At 47.2% G+C, this 20,364-nt stretch overlaps 1 protein-coding gene across 1 annotated transcript in view; it reads left to right on the top strand.

Moving 5' to 3' along the window:
* LOC123731863 (neuronal acetylcholine receptor subunit alpha-9-I-like) overlaps nt 1–16,550 on the top strand; it is a 28,748-nt gene extending 12,198 nt beyond the window's left edge. Inside the window, 5 exon segments of the mRNA XM_045711254.1 lie at nt 8,033–8,167; nt 12,294–12,409; nt 14,947–15,204; nt 15,206–15,481; nt 16,355–16,550. Coding sequence (XP_045567210.1) covers nt 8,033–8,167; nt 12,294–12,409; nt 14,947–15,204; nt 15,206–15,481; nt 16,355–16,525 — 956 coding nt within the window. The 3' untranslated portion in view covers nt 16,526–16,550.
* The last annotated feature ends 3,814 nt before the right edge of the window (nt 16,551–20,364 follow it).

Here is a 20,364-nt window from a genome sequence, read left to right as displayed (position 1 = left end):
TTCAATCTGCTGCTGCCCTGCTTCCTCATCTCCTTCCTGGGTACTGTCATCACTAGCATCTTCAATCTGCTGCTGCCCTGCTTCCTCATCTCCTTCCTGGGTACTGTTATCACTAGCATCTTCAATCTGCTGCTGCCCTGCTTCCTCATCTCCTTCCTGGGTACTGTTATCACTAGCATCTTCAATCTGCTGCTGCCCTGCTTCCTCATCTCCTTCCTGGGTACTGTCATCACTAGCATCATTATCTACGCTGCCTTATTATTATTATGGTTATTGTTGGTATTATTATTATTATTGGTATTATTATTGTTGTTATTATTATTATTATTGGTATTATTATTATTATTATTGTTATTGTTATTATTGTTTATTATTATTGGTATTATTATTATTATTGGTATTATTATTGTTGTTATTGTCATTGTATTGTTGTTATTATTATTATTATTGGTATTATTATTATTATTATTGTTATTGTTATTATTGTTTATTATTATTATTATTATTGGTATTATTATTGTTGTTATTGTCATTGTATTGTTGTTATTATTATTATTATTGTTATTGTTATTATTGTTTATTATTATTATTATTATTGGTATTATTATTGTTGTTATTGTCATTGTATTGTTGTTATTATTATTATTATTGGTATTATTATTATTATTATTGTTATTGTTATTATTGTTTATTATTATTGTTATTATTATTACTAGTATTATTATTAATAATAGTATTATTGTTATTATTATTATTGTTATTATTATTATTATTGTTATTGTTATTATTGTTTATTATTATTGTTATTATTATTGTTATTATTGTTTATTATTATTATTATTATTATTATTATTATTATTATTGGTATTATTATTGATGTTATTATTGTTGTTATTGTCATTGTATTGTTGTTATTATTATTATTATTGTTATTGTTATTATTGTTTATTATTATTGTTATTATTATTATTATTGGTATTATTATTGTTGTTATTGTCATTGTATTGTTATTATTATTATTATTGGTATTATTATTATTATTATTGTTGTTGTTATTATTGTTATTATTATTATTATTATTATTATTGTTATTGTTATTATTATTATTGGTATTGTTATTATTATTATTGGTATTATTATTATTATTATTGTTGTTGTTATTATTGTTATTATTATTATTGTTGTTGTTATTGTTATTATTGTTTATTATTATTGTTGTTATTATTATTGTTATTGTATTGTTGTTTTATTATTGACGTTATTATTTTTTATTGTCATTGTATTGTTATTATTATTATTATTGGTATTATTATTATTATTATTGTTGTTGTTATTATTGTTATTATTATTATTGTTGTTGTTATTGTTATTATTGTTATTATTATTGTTATTGTATTGTTGTTATTATTGTTATTATTATTATTGTTGTTGTTATTGTTATTATTGTTTATTATTATTGTTATTATTATTATTGTTATTGTATTGTTATTGTTATTATTGGTATTATTATTATTATTATTGTTATTGTTATTATTGTTTATTATTGTTGTTATTGTATTGTTATTATTATTATTGATGTTATTATTTTTTATTGTCATTGTATTGTTATTATTATTATTGTTGTTATTATTATTGTTATTGTATTGTTGTTATTATTATTGATGTTATTATTGTTGTTCATATTATCATTGTCATTGTATTGTTATTATTATTATTGTTGTTATTATTATTGTTATTGTATTGTTGTTATTATTATTGATGTTATTATTGTTGTTCATATTATCATTGTCATTGTATTGTTATTATTATTATTGTTGTTATTATTATTGTTATTGTATTGTTGTTATTATTATTGATGTTATTATTGTTGTTCATATTATTATTGTCATTGTATTGTTATTATTATTATTATTGTTGTTAAGTTGTATAGTATTAGTAGTTGTAGTAGTTGTATTGGTATTGGTAGTAGTATTGGTAGTATTAGTAGTTGTATTGGTATTAGTAGTAGTATTGGTAGTAGTAGTAGTATTAGTAGTTGTAGTAGTTGTATTGGTATTAGTAGTAGTATTAGTAGTTGTATTGGTATTAGTAGTAGTATTAGTAGTTGTATTGGTATTAGTAGTAGTAGTAGTATTAGTAGTTGTAATGGTAGTAGCAGTAGTAGTAGTTGTATTGGCATTAGTAGTGGTAGTTGTATTAGTAGTTGTAGTAGTTGGATTGGTATTAGTAGTAGTATTAGTAGTAGTAGTAGTTGTATTGGTATTAGTAGTAGTAGTTGTATTGGTAGTAGTAGTAGTTGTATTGGTAGTAGTAGTAGTAGTAGTATTAGTAGTAATAGCTGTATTGGTATTAGTAGTAGTAGTAGTATTAGTAGTAATAGCTGTATTGGTATTAGTAGTATTAGTAGTAGTAGTTGTATTTGCATTAGTACTAGTATTATTAGTTGTATTGGTATTAGTAGTAGTATTAATAGTAATAGTTGTATTGGTAGTAGCCGTAGTAGTAGTAGTATTAGTAGTAATAGCTGTATTGGTATTAGTAGTATTAGTAGTAATGGTTGTATTGGTATTAGTAGTAGTATTGGTAGTAGTAGTAGTATTAGTAGTAGTAGTAGTTGTATTGGTATTGGTTGTAGTATTAGTAGTTGTATTGGTATTGGTAGTAGTAGTAGTATTAGTAGTTGTATTGGTAGTAGCAGTAGTAGTAGTAGTATTAGTAGTAATAGCTGTATTGGTATTAGTAGTATTAGTAGTAATGGTTGTATTGGTATTAGTAGTAGTAGTAGTAGTAGTAGTATTAGTTGTAATCGTTGTATTGGTATTAGTAGTATTAGTAGTAATGGTTGTATTGGTATTAGTAGTATTAGTAGTATTTGTTAGTAGTATTAGTGTTTGTATGTATTGGTATTAGTAGTATATGTTTGTAGTAGTATTGTAGTTGTATTGGTATTGGTAGTAGTAGTAGTATTGGTATGTATTGGTAGTAATAGCTGTATTGGTATTAGTAGTATTAGTAGTAATGGTTGTATTATCTTATTAGTAGTAGTATTAGTAGTTGTATTGGTAGTAGTAGTTGTTTTGGTATGTATTGCTGGTAGTAATACTATTAGTAGTAGTATTAGTAGTAGTATTAGTAGTTGTATTGGTATTGGTAGTAGTAGTTGTTTTGGTATGTATTGGTGGTAGTAATAGTATAAGTAGCAGTAGCATTCACTTACTGTGGCCACTAGATGGCGAGATATACATTAAAAGCCATACTACTAAATCTACAGACAACTCCATTTGAAGAAGACAGTGCTCTGATCATTAGCCAATGCTTGACTACTATAATCATGGTGCTAAAGCAGGCTTTGGGGCGTTTAGACCCCTCTATCCATCTCTATGGTACGTTCATGGTGCTAAATCAGGCTTTGGGACGATTAGACCCCTCTATCCATCTCTATGGTACCTTCATGGTGCTAAAGCAGGCTTTGGGGCGATTAGACCCCTCTATCCATCTCTATGGTACGTTCATGGTGCTAAAGCAGGCTTTGGGGCGATTAGACCCCTCTATCCATCTCTATGGTACGTTCATGGTGCTAAAGCAGGCAGACTTTGGGGCGATTTAGACCCCTCTATCCGTCTCTATGGTACGTTCATGGTGCTAAAGCAGACTTTGGGGGCGATTAGACCCCTCTATCCACCTCTATGGTACGTTCATGGTGCTAAAGCAGACTTTGGGGCGATTAGACCCCTCTATCCATCTCTATGGTACCTTCATGGTGCTAAAGTAGGCATTGGAGCGATTAGACCCCTCTATCCACCTCTATGGTACGTTCATGGTGCTAAAGCAGGCTTTGGAGCGATTAGACCCCTCTATCCATCTCTATGGTACGGTCATGGTCCTAAAAGCAGGCTTTGCTTTAGACCCCTCTATCCATCTCTATGGTACGTTCATGGTGCTAAAGCAGACTTTGGGGCGATTTAGACCCCTCTATCCATCTCTATGGTACGTTCATGGTGCTAAAGCAGGCTTTGGGGCGATTTAGACCCCTCTATCCATCTCTATGGTACGTTCATGGTGCTAAAGCAGACTTTGGGGCGATTTAGACCCCTCTATCCGTCTCTATGGTACGTTCATGGTGCTAAAGCAGACTTTGGGGCGATTTAGACCCCTCTATCCGTCTCTATGGTACGTTCATGGTGCTAAAGCAGACTTTGGGGCGATTTAGACCCCTCAATCCATCTCTATGGTACGTTCATGGTGCTAAAGCAGACTTTGGGGCGATTTAGACCCCTCTATCCATCTCTATGGTACGTTCATGGTGCTAAAGCAGACTTTGGGGCGATTTAGACCCCTCTATCCATCTCTATGGTACGTTCATGGTGCTAAAGCAGGCTTTGGGACGATTAGACCCCTCTATCCATCTCTATGGTACCTTCATGGTGCTAAAACAGGCTTTGGGGCGATTTAGACCTCTCTATCCATCTCTATGGTACGTTCATGGTGCTAAAACAGGCTTTGGAGCGATTAGACCCCTCTATCCATCTCTATGGTACGTTCATGGTGCTAAAACAGGCTTTGGGGCGATTTAGACCCCTCTATCCATCTCTATGGTACGTTCATGGTGCTAAAGCAGACTTTGGGGCGATTTAGACCCCTCTATCCATCTCTATGGTACGTTCATGGTGCTAAAGCAGACTTTGGGGCGATTTAGACCCCTCAATCCATCTCTATGGTACGTTCATGGTGCTAAAGCAGACTTTGGGGCGATTTAGACCCCTCTATCCGTCTCTATGGTACGTTCATGGTGCTAAAGCAGGCTTTGGGGCGATTTAGACCCCTCTATCCGTCTCTATGGTACGTTCATGGTGCTAAAGCAGGCTTTGGGGCGATTTAGACCCCTCTATCCATCTCTATGGTACGTTCATGGTGCTAAAGCAGGCTTTGGGACGATTAGACCCCTCTATCCATCTCTATGGTACGTTCATGGTGCTAAAGCAGGCTTTGGGGCGATTAGACCCCTCTATCCGTCTCTATGGTACGTTCATGGTGCTAAAGCAGGCTTTGGGGGCGATTAGACCCCTCTATCCGTCTCTATGGTACGTTCATGGTACTAAAACAGACTTTGGGGCGATTTAGACCCCTCTATCCATCTCTATGGTACGTTCATGGTGCTAAATCAGGCTTTGGGGTGATTAGACCCCTCTATCCGTCTCTATGGTACGTTCATGGTGCTAAAACAGCCTTTGGGGCGATTTAGACCCCTCTATCCGTCTCTATGGTACGTTCATGGTGCTAAAGCAGGCTTTGGGGCGATTTAGACCCCTCTATCCATCTCTATGGTATGTTCATGGTGCTAAAGCAGGCTTTGGGGCGATTTAGACCCCTCTATCCATCTCTATGGTACGTTCATGGTGCTAAAGCAGGCTTTGGGACGATTAGACCCCTCTATCCATCTCTATGGTACGTTCATGGTGCTAAAACAGGCTTTGGGGCGATTAGACCCCTCTATCCGTCTCTATGGTACGTTCATGGTGCTAAAACAGGCTTTGGGACGATTAGACCCCTCTATCCATCTCTATGGTACGTTCATGGTGCTAAAGCAGGCTTTGGGGCGATTAGACCCCTCTATCCATCTCTATGGTACGTTCATGGTGCTAAAGCAGGCTTTGGGGCGATTAGACCCCTCTATCCGTCTCTATGGTACGTTCATGGTGCTAAAGCAGACTTTGGGGCGATTTAGACCCCTCTATCCATCTCTATGGTACGTTCATGGTGCTAAATTAGTCTTTGGGGCGATTAGACCCCTCTATCCGTCTCTATGGTAGAGTATGTGGCTAAAGCAGGCTTTGGGGCGATTAGACCCCTCTATCCATCTCTATGGTACGTTCATGGTGCTAAATCAGGCTTTGGGGCGATTAGACCCCTCTATCCGTCTCTATGGTACGTTCATGGTGCTAAAGCAGGCTTTGGGACGATTAGACCCCTCTATCCGTCTCTATGGTACGTTCATGGTGCTAAAACAGGCTTTGGGGCGATTAGACCCCTCTATCCGTCTCTATGGTACCTTCATGGTGCTAAAGCAGACTTTGGGGCGATTAGACCCCTCTATCCGTCTCTATGGTACGTTCATGGTGCTAAAGCAGGCTTTGGGGCGATTAGACCCCTCTATCCGTCTCTATGGTACGTTCATGGTGCTAAAGCAGGCTTTGGGGCGATTAGACCCCTCTATCCATCTCTATGGTACGGTCATGGTGCTAAAACAGGCTTTGGGACGATTAGACCCCTCTATCCATCTCTATGGTACGTTCATGGTGCTAAAGCAGACTTTGGGGCGATTAGACCCCTCTATCCGTCTCTATGGTACGTTCATGGTGCTAAAGCAGGCTTTGGGACGATTAGACCCCTCTATCCGTCTCTATGGTACGTTCATGGTGCTAAAGCAGGCTTTGGGGCGATTAGACCCCCTCTATCCGTCTCTATGGTACGTTCATGGTGCTAAAGCAGGCTTTGGGGCGATTAGACCCCTCTATCCGTCTCTATGGTACGTTCATGGTGCTAAAGCAGGCTTTGGGGCGATTTAGACCCCTCTATCCGTCTCTATGGTACGTTCATGGTGCTAAAGCAGGCTTTGGGGCGATTAGACCCCTCTATCCATCTCTATGGTACGTTCATGGTGCTAAATCAGACTTTGGGACGATTAGACCCCTCTATCCATCTCTATGGTACGTTCATGGTGCTAAAGCAGACTTTGGGGCGATTAGACCCCTCTATCCGTCTCTATGGTACGTTCATGGTGCTAAAGCAGGCTTTGGGGCGATTAGACCCCTCTATCCGTCTCTATGGTACGTTCATGGTGCTAAAGCAGGCTTTGGGACGATTAGACCCCTCTATCCGTCTCTATGGTACGTTCATGGTGCTAAAGCAGGCTTTGGGGCGATTTAGACCCCTCTATCCGTCTCTATGGTACGTTCATGGTGCTAAAGCAGGCTTTGGGGCGATTTAGACCCCTCTATCCGTCTCTATGGTACGTTCATGGTGCTAAATCAGGCTTTGGGGCGATTAGACCCCTCTATCCGTCTCTATGGTACGTTCATGGTGCTAAAGCAGACTTTGGGACGATTAGACCCCTCTATCCGTCTCTATGGTACGTTCATGGTGCTAAAGCAGACTTTGGGACGATTAGACCCCTCTATCCGTCTCTATGGTACGTTCATGGTGCTAAAGCAGGCTTTGGGGCGATTAGACCCCTCATCCGTCTCTATGGTACGTTCATGGTGCTAAAGCAGGCTTTGGGGCGATTTAGACCCCTCTATCCATCTCTATGGTACCTTCATGGTGCTAAAGCAGGCTTTGGGGCGATTTAGACCCCTCTATCCGTCTCTATGGTACGTTCATGGTGCTAAAGCAGGCTTTGGGACGATTAGACCCCTCTATCCGTCTCTATGGTACCTTCATGGTGCTAAAGCAGGCTTTGGGGCGATTTAGACCCCTCTATCCGTCTCTATGGTACGTTCGTGGTGCTAAAGCAGGCTTTGGGGCGATTTAGACCCCTCTATCCGTCTCTATGGTACCTTCATGGTGCTAAAGCAGGCTTTGGGACGATTAGACCCCTCTATCCATCTCTATGGTACGTTCATGGTGCTAAAGCAGACTTTGGGGCGATTTAGACCCCTCTATCCATCTCTATGGTACGTTCATGGTGCTAAAGCAGGCTTTGGGGCGATTTAGACCCCTCTATCCGTCTCTATGGTACAGTTCATGTTGCTAAAGCAGGCTTTGGGGCGATTAGACCCCTCTATCCATCTCTATGGTACGTTCATGGTGCTAAAACAGGCTTTGGGGCGATTAGACCCCTCTATCTGTCTCTATGGCGACTGTTGTTTGTATTGTTCTAGCTCCGGCGTGGTTTGTGGCTAATTTGCGTTGTTGTTGTTTGTTTTGTTGTTATTATTACATTGTTTATTGTTGTTGTTGTTGTTGTTGTTTACATTCGTATCATTGGTCATATTATTTATCGTCGTTGTTGTTGTGTGTGTTGTTGTTCTAGCCCCTCTGGGTTTCTACCTGCCCGCTGACTCAGGAGAGAAGGTTTCTCTGGGCGTGACTGTTCTGCTGGCCCTCACTGTCTTCCAGCTAATGGTGGCGGAGAGCATGCCCCCTTCAGAGAGTGTCCCCTATATAGGTGAGAGCATGCCCCCTTCAGAGAGTGTCCCCTATATAGGTAATAGCATGCCCCCTTCAGAGAGTGTCCCCTATATAGGTGAGAGCATGCCCCCTTCAGAGAGAGTTCCCTATATAGGTAATAGCATGCCCCCTTCAGAGAGTGTCCCCTATATAGGTGAGAGCATGCCCCTTCAGAGAGTGTCCCCATATAGGTGAGAGCATGCCCCCCTTCAGAGAGTGTTCCCTATATAGGTGAGAGCATGCCCCCTTCAGAGAGTGTTCCCTATATAGGTGAGAGCATGCCCCCTTCAGAGAGTGTCCCTATATAGGTGAGAGCATGCCCCCTTCAGAGAGTGTTCCCTATATAGGTGAGAGCATGCCCCCTTCAGAGAGTGTCCCCTATATAGGTGAGAGCATGCCCCCTTCAGAGAGTGTCCCCTATATAGGTGAGAGCATGCCCCCTTCAGAGAGTGTCCCTTATATAGGTGAGAGCATGCCCCCTTCAGAGAGTGTCCCCTATATAGGTGAGAGCATGCCCCTTCAGAGAGTGTCCCTTATATAGGTGAGAGCATGCCCCCTTCAGAGAGTGTCCCCTATATAGGTGAGAGCATGCCCCCTTCAGAGAGTGTCCCCTATATAGGTGAGAGCATGCCCCCTTCAGAGAGTGTCCCCTATATAGGTGAGAGCATGCCCCCTTCAGAGAGTGTCCCTATATAGGTGAGAGCATGCCCCCTTCAGAGAGTGTCCCCTATATAGGTGAGAGCATGCCCCCTTCAGAGAGTGTCCCCTATATAGGTGAGAGCATGCCCCCTTCAGAGAGTGTTCCCTATATAGGTGAGAGCATGCCCCCTTCAGAGAGTGTCCCCTATATAGGGGAGAGCATGCCCCCTTCAGAGAGTGTCCCCTATATAGGTGAGAGCATGCCCCCTTCAGAGAGTGTCCCCTATATAGGGGAGAGCATGCCCCCTTCAGAGAGTGTCCCCTATATAGGTGAGAGCATGCCCCTTCAGAGAGTGTCCCCTATATAGGTGAGAGCATGCCCCCTTCAGAGAGTGTCCCCATATAGGTGAGAGCATGCCCCCTTCAGAGAGTGTTCCCTATATAGGTGAGAGCATGCCCCCTTCAGAGAGTGTCCCCTATATAGGTGAGAGCATGCCCCCTTCAGAGAGTGTCCCCTATATAGGTGAGAGCATGCCCCCTTCAGAGAGTGTCCCCTATATAGGTGAGAGCATGCCCCTTCAGAGAGTGTCCCTTATATAGGTGAGAGCATGCCCCCTTCAGAGAGTGTTCCCTATATGGTGAGAGCATGCCCCCTTCAGAGAGTGTCCCCTATATAGGTGAGAGCATGCCCCCTTCAGAGAGTGTCCCCTATATAGGTGAGAGTATTCCCCCCTTCAGAGAGTGTCCCCTATATAGGTGAGAGCATGCCCCCTTCAGAGAGTGTCCCCTATATAGGTGAGAGCATGCCCCTTCAGAGAGTGTCCCCTATATAGGTGAGAGCATGCCCCCTTCAGAGAGTGTCCCCTATATAGGTGAGAGCATGCCCCCTTCAGAGAGTGTTCCCTATATAGGTGAGAGCATGCCCCCTTCAGAGAGTGTCCCCTATATAGGTAATAGCATGCCCCCTTCAGAGAGTGTCCCCTATATAGGTAATAGCATGCCCCCTTCAGAGAGTGTCCCTATATAGGTGAGAGCATGCCCCCCTTCAGAGAGTGTCCCCTATATAGGTGAGAGCATGCCCCCTTCAGAGAGTGTTCCCTATATAGGTGAGAGCATGCCCCCTTCAGAGAGTGTCCCCTATATAGGTGAGAGCATGCCCCCTTCAGAGAGTGTCCCCTATATAGGTGAGAGCATGCCCCCTTCAGAGAGTGTCCCCTATATAGTTAATAGCATGCCCCCTTCAGAGAGTGTCCCCTATATAGGTGAGAGCATGCCCCCTTCAGAGAGTGTTCCCTATATAGGTGAGAGCATGCCCCCTTCAGAGAGTGTCCCCTATATAGGTGAGAGCATGCCCCCTTCAGAGAGTGTCCCCTATATAGGTAATAGCATGCCCCCTTCAGAGAGTGTCCCCTATATAGGTGAGAGCATGCCCCCTTCAGAGAGTGTCCCCTATATAGGTGAGAGCATGCCCCTTCAGAGAGTGTTCCCTATATAGGTGAGAGCATGCCCCCTTCAGAGAGTGTCCCCTATATAGGTGAGAGCATGCCCCCTTCAGAGAGTGTCCCCTATATAGGTGAGAGCATGCCCCCTTCAGAGAGTGTCCCCTATATAGGTGAGAGCATGCCCCCTTCAGAGAGTGTCCCCTATATAGGTGAGAGCATGCCCCCTTCAGAGAGTGTTCCCTATATAGGTGAGAGCATGCCCCCTTCAGAGAGTGTCCCCTATATAGGTAATAGCATGCCCCCTTCAGAGAGTGTTCCCTATATAGGTAATAGCATGCCCCCTTCAGAGAGTGTCCCCTATATAGGTGAGAGCATGCCCCCTTCAGAGAGTGTCCCCTATATAGGTGAGAGCATGCCCCCTTCAGAGAGTGTTCCCTATATAGGTGAGAGCATGCCCCCTTCAGAGAGTGTCCCCTTATAGGTGAGAGCATGCCCCCTTCAGAGAGTGTCCCCTATATAGGTGAGAGCATGCCCCCTTCAGAGAGTGTCCCCTATATAGGTAATAGCATGCCCCCTTCAGAGAGTGTCCCCTATATAGGTGAGAGCATGCCCCCTTCAGAGAGTGTTCCCTATATAGGTGAGAGCATGCCCCCTTCAGAGAGTGTCCCCTATATAGGTGAGAGCATGCCCCCTTCAGAGAGTGTTCCCTATATAGGTAATAGCATGCCCCCTTCAGAGAGTGTCCCCTATATAGGTGAGAGCATGCCCCTTCAGAGAGTGTTCCCTATATAGGTAATAGCATGCCCCCTTCAGAGAGTGTCCCCTATATAGGTAATAGCATGCCCCCTTCAGAGAGTGTCCCCTATATAGGTGAGAGCATGCCCCCTTCAGAGAGTGTCCCCTATATAGGTGAGAGCATGCCCCCTTCAGAGAGTGTTCCCTATATAGGTGAGAGCATGCCCCCTTCAGAGAGTGTCCCCTTATAGGTGAGAGCATTCCCCCTTCAGAGAGTGTCCCCTATATAGGTAATAGCATGCCCCCTTCAGAGAGTGTCCCCTATATAGGTAATAGCATGCCCCCTTCAGAGAGTGTCCCCTATATAGGTAATAGCATGCCCCCTTCAGAGAGTGTTCCCTATATAGGTGAGAGCATGCCCCCTTCAGAGAGTGTCCCCTATATAGGTGAGAGCATGCCCCCTTCAGAGAGTGTCCCCTATATAGGTGAGAGCATGCCCCCTTCAGAGAGTGTCCCCTATATAGGTGAGAGCATGCCCCCTTCAGAGAGTGTCCCCTATATAGGTGAGAGCATGCCCCCTTCAGAGAGTGTTCCCTATATAGGTAATAGCATGCCCCCTTCAGAGAGTGTCCCTATAGGTGAGAGCATTCCCCTTCAGAGAGTGTCCCCTATATAGGTGAGAGCATGCCCCCTTCAGAGAGTGTTCCCTATATAGGTGAGAGCATGCCCCCTTCAGAGAGTGTCCCCTATATAGGTGAGAGCATGCCCCCTTCAGAGAGTGTCCCGTATATAGGTGAGAGCATGCCCCCTTCAGAGAGTGTCCCCTATATAGGTGAGAGCATGCCCCCTTCAGAGAGTGTTCCCTATATAGGGGAGAGCATTCCCCCCTTCAGAAAGTGTCCCCTATATAGGTAATAGCATGCACCCTTCAGAGAGTGTTCCCTATATAGGTGATGATATGATGCCCCCTTCAGAGAGTGTTCCCTATATAGGTGATGATATGATGCCCCCTTCAGAGAGTGTTCCCTATATAGGGAATAGCATGCCCCCTTCAGAGAGTGTTCCCTATATAGGTGATGATATGATGCCCCCTTCAGAGAGTGTTCCCTATATAGGGGATAGTATGATGCCCCCTTCAGAGAGTGTTCCCTATATAGGGGATAGTGTGATGCCTCAGAGAGTATACTAACTACGTGTGTGTGTGTGTGTGTGTGTGTGTGTGTGTGTGTGTGTGTGTGTGTGTGTGTGTGTGTGTGTGTGTGTGTGTGTGTGTGTGTGTGTGTGTGTGTGTGTGTGTGTGTGTTCCAGGGAAGTACTACATAGCGACGATGACGATGATCACAGCCTCTACATCTCTGACCATCTTCATCATGAACATCCATTTCTGTGGCGCAGAGGCCAAGCCTGTTCCTCACTGGGCCAAGGTAGGGCAAAGCCTGTTCCTCACTGGGCCAAGGTAGGGCCAAGCCTGTTCCTCACTGGGCCAAGGTAGGGCCAAGCCTGTTCCTCACTGGGCCAAGGTAGGGCAAAGCCTGTTCCTCACTGGGCCAAGGTAGGGCCAAGCCTGTTCCTCACTGGGCCAAGGTAGGGCCAAGCCTGTTCCTCACTGGGCCAAGGTAGGGCCAAGCCTGTTCCTCACTGGGCCAAGGTAGGGCCAAGCCTGTTCCTCACTGGGCCAAGGTAGGGCCAAGCCTGTTCCTCACTGGGCCAAGGTAGGGCCAAGCCTGTTCCTCACCGGGCCAAGGTAGACCAAGCCTGTTCCTCACTGGGCCAAGGTAGGCCAAGCCTGTTCCTCACTGGGCCAAGGTAGGGCAGAGCCTGTTCCTCACTGGGCCAAGGTAGGCCAAGCCTGTTCCTCACTGGGCCAAGGTAGGCCCAAGCCTGTTCCTCACTGGGCCAAGGTAGGGCCAAGCCTGTTCCTCACTGGGCCAAGGTAGGCCAAGGCTTTTCCTCACTGGGCCAAGGTAGGGCCAAGCCTGTTCCTCACTGGCCCAAGGTTAGGGCCAAGCCTGTTCCTCACTGGGCCAAGGTAAGGCCAAGCCTGTTCATCACTGGGCCAAGGTAGGCCAAGCCTGTTCCTCACTGGGCCAAGGTAGAACCAAGCCTGTCCCTCTCTGGGCCAAGGTAGGCCAAGCCTGTTCCTCACTGGGCCATGGTAGGGCCAAGCCTGTTCCTCACTGGGCCAAGGTAGGCCCAAGCCTGTTCCTCACTGGGCCAAGGTAGGGCCAAGCCTGTTCCTCACTGGGCCAAGGTAGGGCCAAGCCTGTTCCTCACTGGGCCAAGGTAGTGCCAAGCCTGTTCCTCGCTGGGCCAAGGTAGAACCAAGCCTGTTCCTCTCTGGGCCAAGGTTGGGCAAAGCCTGTTCCTCACTGGGCCAAGGTTGGGCCGAGCCTGTTCCTCACTGGGCCAAGGTAGGCCAAGCCTGTTCCTCACTGGGCCAAGGTAGGGCAAAGCCTGTTCCTCACTGGGCCAAGGTAGGGCCAAGCCTGTTCCTCACTGGGCCAAGGTAGGGCCAAGCCTGTTCCTCACTGGGCCAAGGTAGGCCAAGGCTGTTCCTCACTGGGCCAAGGTAGGCCAAGCCTGTTCCTCACTGGGCCAAGGTAGGCCAAGCCTGTTCCTCACTGGGCCAAGGTTGGCCAAGCCTGTTCCTCACTGGGCCAAGGTAGGGCCAAGCCTGTTCCTCACTGGGCCAAGGTAGGGCCAAGCCTGTTCCTCACTGGGCCAAGGTAGGGCCAAGCCTGTTCCTCACTGGGCCAAGGTAGAACCAAGCCTGTTCCTCTCTGGGCCAAGGTAGGGCCGAGCCTGTTCCTCACTGGGCCAAGGTTGGGCCGAGCCTGTTCCTCACTGGGCCAAGGTAGGGCAAAGCCTGTTCCTCACTGGGCCAAGGTAGGGCAAAGCCTGTTCCTCACTGGGCCAAGGTAGGGCCAAGCCTGTTCCTCACTGGGCCAAGGTAGGGCCAAGCCTGTTCCTCACTGGGCCAAGGTAGGGCCAAGCCTGTTCCTCACTGGGCCAAGGTAGGGCCAAGCCTGTTCCTCACTTGGCCAAGGTAGGGCCAAGCCTGTTCCTCACTGGGCCAAGGTAGGGCCAAGCCTGTTCCTCACTGGGCCAAGGTAGAACCAAGCCTGTTCCTCACTGGGCCAAGGTAGGGCCAAGCCTGTTCCTCACTGGGCCAAGGTAGGGCCAAGCCTGTTCCTCACTGGGCCAAGGTAGGGCCAGGCCTGTTCCTCACTGGGCCAAGGTAGGCCTAGCCTGTTCCTCACTGGGCCAAGGTAGGCCAAGCCTGTTCCTCACTGGGCCAAGGTAGGGCCAAGCCTGTTCCTCACTGGGCCAAGGTAGGGCCAAGCCTGTTCCTCACTGGGCCAAGGTAGGGCCAAGCCTGTTCCTCACTGGGCCAAGGTAGGGCCAAGCCTGTTCCTCACTGGGCCAAGGTAGAACCAAGCCTGTTCCTCACTGGGCCAAGGTAGGCCAAGCCTGTTCCTCACTGGGCCAAGGTAGGCCAAGCCTGTTCCTCACTGGGCCAAGGTAGGCCAAGCCTGTTCCTCACTGAGCCAAGGTAGGCCTAGCCTGTTGCTCACTGGGCCAAGGTAGGCCAAGCCTGTTCCTCACTGGGCCAAGGTAGGCCAAGCCTGTTCCTCACTGGGCCAAGGTAGGGCCAAGCCTGTTCCTCACTGGGCCAAGGTAGGCCAAGCCTGTTTCTCACTGTGCCAAGGTAGGCCAAGCCTGTTCCTCACTGGGCCAAGGTAGGGCAAAGCCTGTTCCTCACTGGGCCAAGGTAGGGCCAAGCCTGTTCTTCACTGGGCCAAGGTAGGCCAAGCCTATTCCTCACTGGGCCAAAGTCTGGAGCTCTGTGTCACTGTGTGTGTGTGTGTGTGTGTGTGTGTGTGTGTGTGTGTGTGTGTGTGTGTGTGTGTGTGTGTGTGTGTGTGTGTGTGTGTGTGTGTGTGTGTGTGTGTGTTCCCAGGTACTCATCATTGACTACATGTCTAAGATCCTGTTTGTGTACGAGGTGGGTGAGAACTGCACCACGCCAGAGCGAGAAAGAACACCTCTCTACAGCGAGGAACCAATGTCGGGTAACTCCGCCCTGGCACGGAACCGTTACCACGACGACCTGTACCACGACGGCTGTTACTGCGACGACCACCGTCTCTACGGCAACGGGCACCTGCAAAACCACCACGGCGCCCATCGAAATCACCTCGACGACAGTCGCTACGCTTAACGGCGGTCTCCGCGACGATCGTTACGGTAACCGCGGTAACCGGAACCATCACAGCAAACCGAGTCAGACCTCCAAGGGGGAAGGGGGCGAAGAGAAGAGGGATCCCCTGAGACAGTACCACCACATCGGGAGAGAGGAGCTGGACTATCGGGCCTTTCCTCCAGGGAACCTCCAGAACGGTGGGATGAATGAGCCGCTGCCTTACCCCAAGGAGAAGCACCTCGGCCCAGCCTCGGACCCGGCCTGCTCCTGCTCCTGCCCACACCACAAACAGGTGACTAATGCCCACTGGATCACACAGTTAGGATTTATCAAGCTGTGCCTCCTCTCTCTCTCTCTCTTTCTCTCTCTGTCTCTCTGTCTCTCTCTCTCTCTCTCTCTCTGTCTCTCTCTCTCTCTCTGTCTCTCTCTCTCTCTCTCTCTGTCTCTCTCTCTCTCTCTCTGTCTCTCTCTCTCTCTCTCTCTCTCTCTCTCTCTCTCTCTTCTCTCTCTCTCTCTCTCTCTCTCTCTCTCTCTGTCTCTCTCTCTCTCTCTTCTCTCTGTCTCTCTCTCTCTCTCTCTCTCTCTCTCTCTCTTCTCTCTCTCTCTCTCTCTCTCTCTCTCTGTCTCTCTCTCTCTCTCTCTCTCTCTCTCTCTCTGTCTCTCTCTCTCTGTCTCTCTCTCTTTCCTCTCTCTCTCTCTCTCTCTCTCTCTCTCTCTCTCTCTCTCTCTGTCTCTCTCTCTCTCTGTCTGTCTCTCTCTCTCTCTCTGTCTCTCTCTCTCTCGCTCCCTCTCCTTTCCCTCTAGGTGGTGTATAACATTCAATACATTTCAAAATGTTTCTCATCTCCCCCTCCCTCTCCTCCTTCCTCTCCCTCTCTCCCGAACCCCCTCCATCCCTCCCTCTCCTCCTTCCTCTCCCTCTCCTCCCCCGCCATCCCTCCCTCTCCTCCCTCCCTATCTCCTCCCTCTCCTCCTTCCTCTCCCGAACCCCCTCCATCCCTCCCTCTCCTCCCTCCCTCCCTATCTCCTCCCTCCCTCTCCTCCTTCCTCTCCTCCCCCTCCCCTCCATCCCTCCCTCCCTCTCCTCCCTCCCTCCCTCCCTCCCTCCCTCCCTCCCTCCCTCCCTCCCTCCCTCCCTCCCTCCCTCCCCTCCCCTCTCTTCTAGGTGGTGTACAACATCCAGTACATCGCCAACTGTTTCCGGGAGCAACGGGCGACGTGTGCCAAAGGGGCGGAGTGGAAGAAGGTTGCCAAGGTGATGGACCGGTTCTTCATGTGGATCTTCTTCATCATGGTCTTCCTCATGAGTATCCTCATCATCGGCAAGGCAACTTGACGGAGGGAGGGAGGAGAGGGATGGACGGATAGTGGGAAGAGGGAGAGAGAGGAAGAGAGGGAGGAGAGGAGAGAGGGAGGGACTAGAGGAAGAGAGAGAGGGGTGGAGGAGAGGGGGAGGGAGGAGAGGAAGAGATGGAGGAGAGGAAGAGAGGGAGGAGAGGAGGAGAGAAAGAGAGGGAGGAGAGGAGAGGAAGAGAGGGAGGGAGGGACTAGAGGAAGAGAGGGAGGGGGGAGGACTAGTGGAAGAGGGAGAGAGAGGAAGAGAGAGGGAGGGAGGGACTAGAGGAAGAGAGGGGGAGGGAGGGAGAAGAGGGGTTGGAGGAGAGGAAGAGGGAGGAGAGGAAGGAGAGGAAGAGAGGGAGGGGTGGGAGAGAGAGAAAGAGAGGGAGGAGAGGAGAGGAAGAGAGGGAGGGAGGGACTAGAGGAAGAGAGGGAGGTGGAGGAGAGGGGGAGGGAGGAGAGGAAGAGATGGAGGAGAGGAAGAGAGGGAGGAGAGGAGGAGAGAAAGAGAGGGAGGAGAGGAGAGGAAGAGAGGGAGGGAGGGACTAGAGGAAGAGAGGGAGGGGTGGGGGACGGATAGTGGGAAGAGGGAGAGAGAGGAAGAGAGAGAGGGAGGGAGGGACTAGAGGAAGAGAGGGGAGGGAGGGAGAAGAGGGGGTTGGAGGAGAGGAAGAGGGAGGAGAGGAAGGAGAGGAAGAGAGGGAGGGGTGGGAGAGAGAGAAGGAGGGACTAGAGGAAGAGAGGGAGGGACTAGAGGAAGAGAGGGAGGAGAGGAAGGGAGAAGGAGAGGGGGACGGAGGAGAGGGAGGAAAGGGGGAGGGAGGCAGGGAAAGAGGTAGAAGAGGGAAAGAGAGAGAGAGGGAGTGTGACAGACGGAGGATAGAAGGACTAGGGAGGGAGAGGGGGAGGAGCCTCCATTCATCAGAACAAGGACTCTACAAGGTGTTGAAAGCCGTTCCACAGGGATGCTGGTCCGTGTTGACTCCAACGCTTCCCCACAGTTGTGTCCAGTTGGCCGGATGTCCTTTGGGTGGTGGGACCATTCTGGATACACACGGGGAAACTGTTGAGCGTGAAAAAACCCAGCAGCGTTGCAGTTCTTGACACAATCAAATCGGTGCGACTGGCACCTCCTGCCAGACCCCGTTTCAAAGGCAGTTAAATCTTTAGTCTTACCCGTTCACCCTCTGAATGACACACACACACAATCCATGTCTGTATCGTCTCAAAAATCCTTCTTTAACCTGTCTCTTCCACCTTCATCTACACTGATCGGTAGGCCGTCGTTGTAAATAAGAATTTGTTCTTAACTGACTTGCCTCGTTAAATAAAATCAATGAAAAAGTTGTGGATGATTAAAAACGTGTGTCATCAATAATTTTTTCCCCCGCGACTACAAAAAGGGATCAGAGCGTTCACCTGGATTCACCTGGTCAGTCAAGGTCATGGTGTTCCTAATGTTTTGTCCACCCCAGTGTGTACAACCAGGTAAATGGATCACAGAGCTACAAGAGAATGAGCAGATATACAAATATACAGTGGGTATACAGTGGGTATACAGTGGGTATACGGTGGGTATACAGTGGGTATACGGTGGGTATACAGTGGGTATACAGTGGATATACAGTGGGTATACAGTGGGTATACGGTGGGTATACAGTGGGTATACGGTGGGTATACAGTTGATATACAGTGGATACACAGTGGATACACGGTGGGTATACGGTGGGTATACGGTGGGTATACAGTGGGTATACAGTGGATACACAGTGGATATACAGTGGGTATACAGTGGGTATACAGTGGGTATACAGTTGATATACAGTGGGTATACAGTGGGTATACAGTGGGTACACAGTTGATATACAGTGGATATACAGTGGGTATACAGTGGGTATACAGTGGGTATACAGTGGGTCTACAGTTGATATACAGTGGGTATACAGTGGGTATACAGTGGGTATACAGTTGATATACAGTGGATATACAGTGGGTATACAGTTGATATACAGTGGGTATACAGTGGGTATACAGTTGATATACAGTGGATATACAGTGGGTATACTGTGGGTATACGGTGGGTATACAGTGGGTATACAGTGGGTATACAGTTGATATACAGTGGGTATACAGTGGGTATACAGTGGGTATACGGTGGGTATACAGTTGATATACAGTGGATATACAGTGGGTATACAGTTGATATACAGTGGGTATACGGTGGGTATACGGTGGGTATACGGTGGGTATACGGTGGGTATACGGTGGGTATATGGTGGGTATACAGTGGGTATACAGTGGATATACAGTGGATATACGGTGGGTATACGGTGGGTATACGGTGGGTATACAGTGGGTATACAGTGGATACACAGTGGATACACAGTGGGTATACAGTGGGTATACAGTGGGTCTACAGTTGATATACAGTGGGTATACAGTGGGTATACAGTGGGTATACAGTGGATACACGGTGGATATACGGTGGGTATACCGGTGGGTATACGGTGGGTATACGGTGGGTATACAGTGGGTATACAGTGGATACACAGTGGGTATACAGTGGGTATACAGTGGGTATACAGTGGGTCTACAGTTGATATACAGTGGGTATACAGTGGGTATACAGTGGGTACACAGTTGATATACAGTGGGTATACAGTGGGTATACAGTGGATATACAGTGGGTATACAGTGGGTATACAGTTGATATACAGTGTATACGGTGGGTATACGGTGGGTATACAGTGGGTATACAGTGGGTATACAGTTGATATACAGTGGGTATACAGTGGGTATACGGTGGGTATACAGTTGATATACAGTGATATACAGTGGCTATACAGTTGATATACAGTGGGTACTACAGTGGCTTATACAGTTGATAGTACAGTGGATATACAGTGGATACGGTGGGTATATGTGGGTATACGTGGTATACAGTTGATATACAGTGGGTATGCAGTGGGTATACGGTGGGTATACAGTTGATATACAGTATATACAGTGTGCTTGTATATGGGTATATGGTGGGTATATGGTGGGTACTACTGCTCAGAGATGGCTTGATGCAGTATAGTATAGTTCAGTTATTTAGAGTACTGCTCAGAGATGGCTTGATGCAGTATAGTACAGTTATTTAGAGTACTGCTCAGAGATGGCTTGATGCAGTATAGTATAGTACAGTTATTTAGAGTACTGCTCAGAGATGGCTTGATGCAGTATAGTATAGTTCAGTTATTTAGAGTACTGCTCAGAGATGGCTTGATGCAGTATAGTACAGTTATTTAGAGTACTGCTCAGAGATGGCTTGATGCAGTATAGTATAGTTATTTAGAGTACTGCTCAGAGATGGCTTGATGCAGTATAGTGCAGTTATTTAGAGTACTGCTCAGAGATGGCTTGATGCAGTATAGTATAGTTCAGTTATTTAGAGTACTGCTCAGAGATGGCTTGATGCAGTATAGTACAGTTATTTAGAGTACTGCTCAGAGATGGCTTGATGCAGTATAGTATAGTACAGGTATTTAGAGTACTGCTCAGAGATGGCTTGATGCAGTATAGTGCAGTTATTTAGAGTACTGCTCAGTGATCGCTTGATGCACTGTGCAACATATAGATAGTCGTCCTTTAGTCTCTATGGGCCAGGTGGCTGTTGGGGAAAGTCACAGCCCGGGGGCTGAAAGTGTTCAGGATGTGGGAGGTTTTGGTCACAGCCCGGGGGCTGAAAGTGTTCAGGATGTGGGAGGTTTTGGTCACAGCCCGGGGGCTGAAAGTGTTCAGGATGTGGGAGGTTTTGGTCACAGCCCGGGGGAAGAAAGTGTTCAGGATGTGGGA

This window comes from Salmo salar, unplaced genomic scaffold, assembly GCF_905237065.1.
Source record: "Salmo salar unplaced genomic scaffold, Ssal_v3.1, whole genome shotgun sequence".
NCBI lineage: Eukaryota > Metazoa > Chordata > Actinopteri > Salmoniformes > Salmonidae > Salmo > Salmo salar.
Note: the sequence above shows the minus strand (reverse complement) of the source record. Positions and strands in the feature narration are given on the sequence as shown.